The sequence below is a fragment of the Hevea brasiliensis genome, chromosome 8 (assembly GCF_030052815.1).
Source record: "Hevea brasiliensis isolate MT/VB/25A 57/8 chromosome 8, ASM3005281v1, whole genome shotgun sequence".
NCBI lineage: Eukaryota > Viridiplantae > Streptophyta > Magnoliopsida > Malpighiales > Euphorbiaceae > Hevea > Hevea brasiliensis.
Window position 1 is genome coordinate 5,206,642 of NC_079500.1, and position 10,342 is coordinate 5,216,983.

The following is a 10,342-nucleotide window of genomic DNA, read 5'->3' on the forward strand; positions in this document are numbered from 1 at the left end:
ATGAAAATTGTTACTTTGGGTCTTATTTTTATCTCCAATTCGCCTTACACCAATTGGAGCAACAAAATTTCAATTATGGCCATTTGAATGGGCAAGGGTTAAGCTGTCCAGATTTAGACATTACCATATTCAATCCCATTTCAATTCTATGCATTCAATCACACTCATACACACATCAATTGACCAATTTAAGTATCAATTATGTCAATTGTGCATCAATTCATCAAAATCCCCAAATTTTCTCTAATTTCCCAATTGCCAAGAACCCTAATTTCTAATTGTCACAATTCATGAAATCAAAGTGTACAAGACTTATTTACATACTCAATCAAGCATGAATACATTTTTAACTCTAACAAATTCCATCAAACCCTAATTTCCACATGTTGGTCGAATTTCCTAGGGTTCCATACATACATGATTTCTTGATTTCCTATTTAAATTCCTACTTATTCAATTCCATCTCTATACATAATACTCAATTTAAATTGAAAGAAATACTTACCTAATTCAAGCAAATTTTCCTCTTCTCAAATCTTCAATTTCCTTCTTCCTTTTTGCTCCCAAGTGATTTATCTAGGTCTAAAGGTGAGATTTTGTGTTAGGGCTAAGAGAATTTATGAGAAGAAACTAAGGGGATTCAAGCTTTTTAAGTCCAATAATGAAGGAACATGAGAGAGTGTAGAGAGAGAAAGAGGACGGCAAGGATAGAGAAGAAGAAGACCAAATATTTTTTTCTTTTTAATTATCATTATCTCCTTTTAACTTATCTCAATTAAATTAATTAAATTAAAATTCTTTATTGTGTCATGCTTGTGTTATCCATGATGTCATAAAACTTTTTAATTTTTTTTATTCTTTTTCATTTTTTTTTTCCTTTTCTTTTGCTCACCTCTTCACTTGTAATCTATTTTTCATAATTTTAATTCATTATATTTTCATGGACATTTAGGCCAAAAATCACCTCTAAGGGTAAATTTACCATTTTGCCCTTACCGGTCTGATCCATTTTTCCAATGGCATTAAATTGCTTCCGGAACTCTGGTTCAATTATTTAAGCTGATTCTCTATTCTTTTCTGTGGTTTTCATAATACCATTAGCTTCGCAATTATCTTTAGGTCTAGGATGCCATAGGGTCCCATTCGAAAATAGAGCAGTGATTGACCTCGCAGTCATTTCCCGATTCGGTCACCCATTGCTGTGGCCTTTGCTCATTAAACCCATTATGCCTAGTTTTCTTAATTTCTATTTTACCTTCATGTAATTATTATTAATTTTTACTTGTAATTTTTCTAGGTGACTTAAATATGATTTTACACATCCCAACTGTCCGAGCAAACACTGATCACCAAAACAGTGAAATGTATGAAACTAATAAACATAGGGGTGTTACATTTCTAATTAATGTGCACAAATCTTAAATAATAAATAAAAGTAAATGAGGGGAAATTTTCCGTTGGTTTTACTTTCATAAAAGTATGAATGATTATAAATAAAGGATTTTATGAAATGGATTTTGAGCATATTTAAATAACAAAGGTGTAGCTATGTAAGCGAACGAGTTTAATAATCACTAGATTAAATATTTATATCGAAATGTGTCTAGATAAAGAATGCATAAATTTATATGCAAATATATTATCTAATAATTATTAAATTCATTCTCATATGAGTTCCAAGTTAGACTATGTTTGATAAAGTATAAATGCAATGTAATGTAATCAATTATATAATGAAATCAAAATTTTAATATAATAAAATGTAATTGTCGTTACATTACTATGTTTAGTTGCTAAATAATATAAATAATATAATGCAATGATAATTTTTATTTTAATTTTTAATTTATTTACGATATTAATAATAAGTAATAACGATTAAAGTGATTAATAGTCAAAAGTTAGAGATAACTGAGTGACAGTAGTGGTAGTGATGTTAATGGTGATAACGGTAGTTAGATGGTGGTAAAATGAGGATAGTGGTGGTGGTAATGGTCAGGTGGTGGAGGTAATGGTCAGGCGACGGTGGTGCGGTAATAGCAATCGTGATGATAACTTGAGGATAACGTTAGCTAAGTAGCGGTAGTAATGGCAATTTTGATAATAAATAAATAAAATCACACTGAGTAATCATAATTTACATCAATTTTATTATGAAATAATTATTACGTTACTTTTAAATGTAATCAATTATATGATATAATTATTATTTTATTATATTAATTTTTTTATCCTACTAAATAATGTAATAAATATGTAATATAATCACATTATATTAAATCTGATTCCGTTATATCAAATACGCACCTCATCCATAGATGATTTAATTTGGCTCTAAATCTAATTGACTAAAAACATCAAATTAAATCATATTAAATTAAAAATTTTTTATTTATGTCTAATCTGATTTAATACTTATTTTTTTTAAAATAACCGAGACAAGTAAAAAATCAAATTTTTTTAAATAACCAAACTATTTAAATTAAAAAACCCAATTAAAACAGTTCATCTCAATTTTTTATTATACAATTTTACTTCAATGGTTATATTCAATAGCGATAGCGATGACCTTAGAAGGGGACTCTATAGGATGGATCCACCATTTTCAAAACGAACAAATTTCCTCTATTACCTCTGGAAATTCTGCAATAAGGAACCAGAATGCGGTAAGTAATCGGTTATATATATTCTTCTGGAAAAAATGTAAAGACAAGAATAATTTTCTCATAACAGAATTAAGGGAGTGTTTTGGTTTAGCTGGTGGATGCCAATAACTAATAGATATCTAAACACCTAAACCAACCTCTTTGATAAACCTATTAAGTGAACAAAAAGAAAACCCTTTACGCTACTCACCGTAACTCCTCATCCAAGTATGTGATTTCCAACTGACCACGGCCACTTCCAGGCGACGCAATAGGTATCTATAGAGCATTTGAAATAAGCAAAGAAAGTGATGCAGAAATCTCAGAAATTTTACTTTAAGATTGCTGAAGACCTTTGCTCAGAGATTTTCAACACAAAGAGTTGCAATATATATATATATATATATATATATATATATATATATATATATATATATATATATATATATATATATATATATAACATACCAGACCAGCAATTCTAAAGAAGTCAAATTTAACAGCCACCCTTCTTGAATTTAGAGGTACTAAATTAGCAGTGACCTGTGGATAAACGCATAACTTTCAATTTTTGCAACAGATAAATAAATAATGATAAAGTACGAAAGAAGAAAGGCATACATAATACTTGAATTAGAAGTTGAAATTTATAATTAGCCAAGATCAGCACTTACCATGACTGCTGGAATGACAATAACAAAAACAAAAGGAAACCAAAATTCTGGTAGAAGCAAACAGTTACAGGAAGATAGTGTTTGAGACGAAGCACCTGATTAAAGAATGGCCAAGTTTCCATGTTTTGAGCCCTTAGAGTCTCCACATTAATTGCCTGGTAGATTTTTCCATTTGGTCTTAACAACTTTGGCCTCTGTTACAAGAATATTATTATCATATTATTGCAAGAATTTGTTCTGAAAAAGGTCATGCAGGCCATGGCTAGATTTCTACTCTCTGAGTGAAGTTTAGCATGAAGATTTGTGTCATGATATGAAGTCTTGTGCTCCTTTCTTATAATCTGCTGAACGTAGCAATTCCAAGCTAATTTGAGCAATCTACTGTTAAATGCTTTGCTTTTAGGCAATTTCATTTTGTCTAAGCAGACATATCTTTAACCTGCCTTATGTTTCTGTAGAATCTTATCCTGCACTGTCACAGAGTCGTGCCAGGTAATGTCGTGTCTGACACACTCTGCCTGCAGAAAAGGCATGCTGTCCAAGAATAGCCCTCCATAACTATCTATTTGGTACAACGATAACGTTATTCCAATATAATCTAGAGCTAGAGCTCACAGGTTCATGTCTAAAAATTTGTTCTGATCATTACATTTCTGTTGCTACAATAACTGTGGAAGATTTGATTCACCTGTAATAAAATCATGTAAAAATATACGCAGCAGCAAAAAAGCAGGATCCAAGTAAAAGGAAAATAAACTGATAGGGTACAAATCAATGCATAATGTAGACACCATTTGTATGCAAAGAAATGATTTTTGTTAAACAGCTGTGAGCACATGTTGACAAATCAAAAGTTGAGGATAATTCAAACCTTTGTTTGAAGAACTGATTGAGATGTTGTAAATATAAGCTCCCATTTTCCATTCAACAGCTTAGACTTCAAAGGTTCCTTCACCTTATTCGCTGCCTCCAGTTTACAAGCAATCTGATCGAATGAAATAGTCCACATATATGATTCATGGACAGAGGAGTGCTTAACTGCGTTGAAGAAATTTAAAGATAAAGCCAAACTAAGGTCAAGCGCAGACCTCATCAACGCGTTCTTGATCCACTGGTGTAGCCTCAGCTCCACGATCAAGGGGAGCTATGGCGTCAAGAAGTTCCTCTTTAAGGCTCTTAACGTCTTTTTCCTTTATCAAAAAGCCCTGAAAGAAGGAAACTTTGGTTCTCCATTTCCAAGAATCAGCAGAGGCATAAAGCTTGTCCTTGTTGCTAGAGCTTATTTCGATTTGGGTATTGGGTTTTGAAGGTAAGGAGAAAGATTTTGATGAGAGAATAGTTTGTGGAGGATGGGAAGTGCCGAGTTCAGCCGAGGAAAGAGGTGTTTTCAGGTTCGCAGATGAAGACGTGATGGCCATTAATGGCAGCAGGCGGTGTAGTCAAGGATTTCTTTTTTTCCTCTCTTTTGGAACGTTGGTATTTTCAGATTGTGGATAAGGGGCTCTGTCCATTGTCTTTAAGACACCTGTCTTTTGAATATGTAGTACTGGACAGATATTGCAATGAATTAGAAAATCAAATTATTATTTGAAAACTATTATTTTTCATAATTTGTATAAATGAAAACCGGAGGATTTTGTTCACATTGGGTTGATCTGTATTAAAGAGAATATCGTTACTTGAGTATAATCGATTATGGCATGCTAGACCAGCTTCAATTCAATCAAAGGCAGAGACAATCCACATAAATATTGGATTAAATATGTAAATTTCTCTTGTTATATTTCAAGTCATAGAAACTTTGCCTTCTCAACCTTTGTGAATTATGAAGGAAGAATATGAGAATGAGGGAGAGAGGGGTATGAATGGTCTCATAACACAGTCTCGTGTTCTTATGCGCATTCCCCAAATAAAGGCAAGGGTAGCCTCTGCAAACCAATGTGTAGGGAAATAGTGAAAGATTTTCCTATCTGATTTCTCATAACAATAAATATATTCAGTCATCTGAATTTTACAGCTTCACAAATGGTAAATGTATATACAGGAAAAGAGTCGGCACGTCTGTATACAAAACTTGCAGGCCTGAAAAAAAGAAAGCTAACAAGCAAAACTGTTTTCTATACCGTTTTTATACAACAAACGAAGCTAAGGGATGTCTGAGTAAAATCTGCAGTAAGCTTTTCATTCTCATTGTCTGACTACCCAAAAGATTACAGTGCCTCAATGTGATCAACACATCAGACGGGTACACGGTAGGAGGGATCAATCATTTTCAAGATGAACAAATTTCCTTTGTCACCCCTGGAAATTCTGTGGAAGTAAAATGCAACATATTTCAGTTGAAGAATACAAGGGACTCTAGCTATATAATTGCAACGGAAACAGAAGATACATTATCCAAGTATAACCTAAGGAATAGACATCCAGATGTGCTTTGGAACTTGAAAATTTGGAGATGAAATACATTGCATTCAGATAGGTCAATTATGCACTTTACTGATTTATCAACAGAACTTTAACTGACCACGGGATAATGAAGGGAGATTGAAAAGAATCCATATTTAGAAGAATGACAAGCTGATTACAAGAGACCAGTCAAATAAGACAGATATTCTTATCAAGATATGTTCCATATATATGAGAGGAAGTAGGCATAGCTAGTAACATTTGCTTCTTGATGTGCCAACAAGGACTCGAATGCACGGGTTATACAGTGATTTGGGTCTTGTTAATCAGTTCAAAATTTTGCACTGCAGGTAGTTCAATGTGTTCTACCTGAACAAACTAATTAACCCATTATTAGAGGAAAGTTATCATCTTAACACTAAGTTGGGATATCAGGTGCCTAATCAATCAACAGTTAGCACAAAAGGGAAAACAAAAGGCAAGTGAGGAACTTTAAAATTGATAAATTTCAAGTCCATATGAATTGTAATATCACTCACCGCAGTTCTTCATCCAAATATGTAATTTCCAACTCACCACGAGCTCTTCCAGGTGCCTTAACGGGTATCTGGAAACCATGATAAAATCAATTATTTGTTCCATGTAAATTAAGGGCATGAGTAAACACTCACAAACAATTTAAAACTCTGGCTGTATTCATTTCAGATAATGCGTCATCAGTTTATTACCACTTGCACTTTTACATTTTCAAGTACTTTTGAACATGTAGAAAATTCACCCTATGAGTTGATTTTCCCGATGGTAGAACTGCCTTGGATGGTCTTCATGAAGTTTGCAACAATAAAATGCACAGATATAGTGATGCTAATTTTATCTGTTATTTTTAGGCAGAAGATCCCATCAATTCAGCTTATGCCAATTGAACCTCCAAATTCCAAAAAAATACAAAACTAAAAAAAGATATAACAGAACAACATCAGAGAGAGAAAAAAAGAGGTTTAAACAATCCAGTGCTTAAGTGGAAGAGCATATTTAGTACCCACTTTATCATCAATCAGTAATTTCTGATCTTATTTAATGAGTTGTGAACTTTGCTGGAAGATTTCTATTGAATAACATTCGTACTGCTCAAAAGCTTTTACTTTTGGTATTATGGCTTATTTTTCAGGGTATTAAAGCAAGAGAATCTGAATTTTAGATCCCATTCACCACATCTTCAAAATAAATTAAAATTCCCATGTCTTGAATACTATTCATGAGCAGGGTTAATAAATAAATTTACTCATTACACTGTCTTTTAAGCTTTTAGAATTGGCAGTTGCTCATCAAGCTTTGATGTGAACAGTAAAAAGTAAAACACACATGCTATAATTGTAAGTAGGGTGTGTCTATAGAGAGCTTGAGCTCATATGAGAACGAGTTTATCTACCATTAGATTGAATTTTTATATCGAGATATGTATAGAATTAATTGAAGTGTATATATAGAGTGCACAAATCTATATGCAAAAATTCAATCTAACGGTAGATAAACTCGTTCTTATATGAGCTTGAGTTCTCTATAGACACACCCTTGTAAGTAACAAGAAAAACACTTACCAGACCTGCAATCTTGAAAAAATCAAATTTTACAGCAACCTTTTTTGCAGTCAAAGGTGTTAAATCTGCTGTTACCTACAAAACATGAATGTCAAGTTAGCAGGGAAAATAGAGGTAAATGACTTCACTCAAACCAAGTATATTGCTTACATCAAAATCATAATTCAAAAGAAATTGAAAAGTTGATGAAATTAATTAGAATATTACCTGGTTGAAGATTGGCCAAGACTCCATGTTCTGGGCCCTAAGTGTATCCACATTGATTGCTTGGTAATTTGTTATGGATCTTAAGAATTTAGGTCTCTGCATAACATTGTTTCATGATCTAAGAATCATAAACTATCTCAAAACAAGACAGGATAACTCAAATAAATTAAATCTTAATTAAAAATTAGTCTATGCAAACCCCCCCCCCCCTCTTTTTTTTTTTTCTATTCCCCCCGATTTAGGGAGGACAAATAAAGTTTTCTATCCATTTCTCAAAAAATGGACCAAAAACACCCATGAAAGAAAAACAAGTTTGCAAGATATTTCAGCTTACCTGGGTTTGCAGAATTGATTGTGAAGTAGTGTAAATAAGCTCCCATTTCCCATTTAGTAAATCAGATTTGAGTGGCTCCTTTGTTGGATTAACTGCTTCAAGTTTGCGCGCAATCTATTAAGAAATACACTTAAATATTGAGAACTGGCAAAGTTTGTAAACTTTTTAATTAAAATTTTAGCTCGCTGTTACTAAGTCGTCTCCAGTTCTTGAGTTCGAGTCAAAGCCAAATCAACCGCAAAAAAAGGAAAAAACTTTAAGAAGCTTATCCAATTTACTTTACGGGTTTCTGAATTCCATGAAATCTATTCTTATTTCGTATCATAAATAACAATCCTAAAACCCAAATCAAAGCTAAGAGGCCAGGCCAAATCCAAACTGGGTTTGGCTCAATTGTTGAAACTGGAGGTAATTTCAAATGGGTACCATGGACTTTTAAGAGGCCAAAGAAAGAAGCAAATACACCAACCTCATCAACTGCCTGCTGGTCTTCAGGAGTAGCCTCAGCTCCACGATCAAGAGGAGCAATTGCTTCAAGAAGCTCTTCTTTGAGGACCTTAGCATCCTTGCCCTTTTTCAAGAAGGCAGGAAAGAAAGAAACTGTAGCTCTCCACTTATCAAAGCTCGAGTTATCATTGCTTGAAAGGTTCAAGAAATTGGTTTGGTTGTTGGTGGGTTTGGAAGAGAAGTACAAGGTCGTGGTGTTGGTGGTGGTGGTCGTGGTGAGTTTGGGGATTGGTAAGTTAGTGGAGAATTGGAAGGCAGTGAGGATTGCAGAAGAGCTTAGAGAAGATAAGGCCATGAGCTATGGTGAGCTTTGGAGGAGCTGAAGCCTGAAGGTGGGGTTTGCTCTCCCTTCACTAAAAAAAATGCTCAATTATTAAAATTGAAAATGAGAAAAAATTATTTAATTATTTAACAAATCTAAAAATTAATTTTAAAAATAAATATATGAAATAGTTAACATGGCAAAAGGCTAAAAGCTATAATCATTAATGATGCAATAATAATTAGATCAATTATGTAAATTTTTATAATTTATTTTTTTGAAAATTAATTATATTTTAATATTATTTTTCATATCCTTTTAATCTTTAATAAATGATAGTAGGTCTTATGTTTTTATATTTTTGTGTATTAAAAAAAAAAGTAAATTTCGAAGGGTGAATGGCTTAATAATTTAATAAGATCCGCGAATCAGTGAATGTGCTTATTTTTATTGAGTTTTAGGAATATACATATGTGTAAATTTATAGGCGCTGTCAAGACTCTTTTTATTTAGTATTTTCCTAGCTATAAGTGTTGAAAAAATAAATTTTATATTTTTTATGTATATGTGTATTTTTGAAAAAAAAATATAGAGTCAAAATAATAATATTATTGATATTAACTCTGTTGAACAATAATATTTATGCTCATAATGGAGAATAATCACCTTCAATGTTAAAATTTAAATATAATAAAAAAATTATAAATATTAAAAATTTTGAGTTTCACACGACAATCACATGTTTCAAAAGTTTATTATATTTTATTAATTTATACTATCATCATATTCACTTTTTATTGTCATGAATAACAATGACTGATTGATACTATTCATAAATTTTCCCTGAAGGCATATATTAAAACTGTGATAGCGAATAATTACTTATAGAAAATAACATTCCTAATTATGAAAGTTTAAGCTTATTATATAAATATAAAGTAAATTCTTATATTTTAGAGAAAATTTAATTAAAGTAAAATTAATAATTCAGACAAATAGAGATATTCATTCTCAATAGATAATATTTATATTTTAGAGTGCTACTATATTGCTAATGTGATTACTATTAATAGAATAACTTATAATTTAATCTTATAAAAAAACTTATAATTTAATGTATATGAAATATGATAAAAATCATAGTTTAATTTTTTTTTTATAAGAAATGGGTTAATTTTAAAATATATTTTTGTTAATAAAATAATTTTATTAAAGTCATTATTAATCAATTAATAATTATAATAATTTTTAATCTATATTATTTTATAATAATTTAGTGACTATAATTTTAATAAGAAATAAATTAGCTTAGTCTTTGACCACCTTTTGTTGAAAAAGAGAGGAAATATTTATATTTTGATATAATTAATAAAAAATAATTAAAATTTAATTAAAGAGACTAATTCGGTAATAAAAATAAATTATAAAAACTAGTAAATTTAATTTTTAAAATAAAAATTAATTAATAAGTAAATATTTTTTTAAATTAATAAACAATGGTAAGTTTTAAAAAAGATTGATTTATTTTAATACAATTCAAGTGATGCTTTAAATTTTTTTTCTTATTTTATTTAATTTTTTAAATTAAGAATGTATAAATTTTGTTAATTTTACCACTATTTATTGTTAATTTCAGTATATTTATTTATTTTTCATATTTTAACTAATTATTAAGATTTTTTTTATAAAAATAGATTTTTTTAATTATT

At 30.7% G+C, this 10,342-nt stretch overlaps 2 protein-coding genes across 3 annotated transcripts; both read right to left on the reverse strand.

Moving 5' to 3' along the window:
* Positions 1-2,516: 2,516 nt before the first annotated feature.
* LOC110649446 (probable plastid-lipid-associated protein 4, chloroplastic) lies at positions 2,517-4,875 on the reverse strand. 2 transcript variants are annotated; one of them, XM_021804024.2, is made up of 6 exons: positions 4,408-4,866; positions 4,191-4,304; positions 3,415-3,513; positions 3,114-3,188; positions 2,857-2,924; positions 2,517-2,643 (listed from the first exon to the last, which is right to left on the reverse strand). In XM_021804024.2, the coding sequence occupies exons 1-6, from the start codon at positions 4,735-4,737 to the stop codon at positions 2,571-2,573; spliced, it is 759 nt and encodes a 252-aa protein (XP_021659716.2). In that variant the 5' UTR covers positions 4,738-4,866; the 3' UTR covers positions 2,517-2,570. The 2 variants fall into 2 exon arrangements, 1 of the variants encoding a protein (XP_021659716.2); XR_009150494.1 differs by lacking the exon at positions 2,517-2,643 and having other exon boundaries at positions 2,855-2,924; positions 3,320-3,513; positions 4,408-4,875.
* A 395-nt stretch (positions 4,876-5,270) lies between these two features.
* LOC110649447 (probable plastid-lipid-associated protein 4, chloroplastic) lies at positions 5,271-8,740 on the reverse strand. Its single transcript, XM_021804025.2, has 6 exons — positions 8,334-8,740; positions 7,865-7,978; positions 7,531-7,626; positions 7,324-7,398; positions 6,265-6,332; positions 5,271-5,629 (listed from the first exon to the last, which is right to left on the reverse strand). The coding sequence occupies exons 1-6, from the start codon at positions 8,664-8,666 to the stop codon at positions 5,557-5,559; spliced, it is 759 nt and encodes a 252-aa protein (XP_021659717.2). The 5' UTR covers positions 8,667-8,740; the 3' UTR covers positions 5,271-5,556.
* Positions 8,741-10,342: the final 1,602 nt, after the last annotated feature.

Bases quoted from the DNA above. Each gene is read 5' to 3' on its own strand.
- LOC110649446 (XM_021804024.2), bottom strand. From the start codon at position 4,737: ATGGCCATCACGTCTTCATCTGCGAACCTGAAAACACCTCTTTCCTCG. The intron at 2,925-3,113 runs GTATGTTATATA...AATGCTCTATAG, and splicing joins TCTTTAGAATTGCTGGTCTG to ATACCTATTGCGTCGCCTGG. The intron at 2,644-2,856 runs GTGAGTAGCGTA...TCCTTATTGCAG, and splicing joins TACTTGGATGAGGAGTTACG to AATTTCCAGAGGTAATAGAG.
- LOC110649447 (XM_021804025.2), bottom strand. From the start codon at position 8,666: ATGGCCTTATCTTCTCTAAGCTCTTCTGCAATCCTCACTGCCTTCCAA. The intron at 7,979-8,333 runs GTTGGTGTATTT...ATTTCTTAATAG, and splicing joins ACCAGCAGGCAGTTGATGAG to ATTGCGCGCAAACTTGAAGC. The intron at 7,627-7,864 runs GTAAGCTGAAAT...AATGTTATGCAG, and splicing joins AATCAATTCTGCAAACCCAG to AGACCTAAATTCTTAAGATC.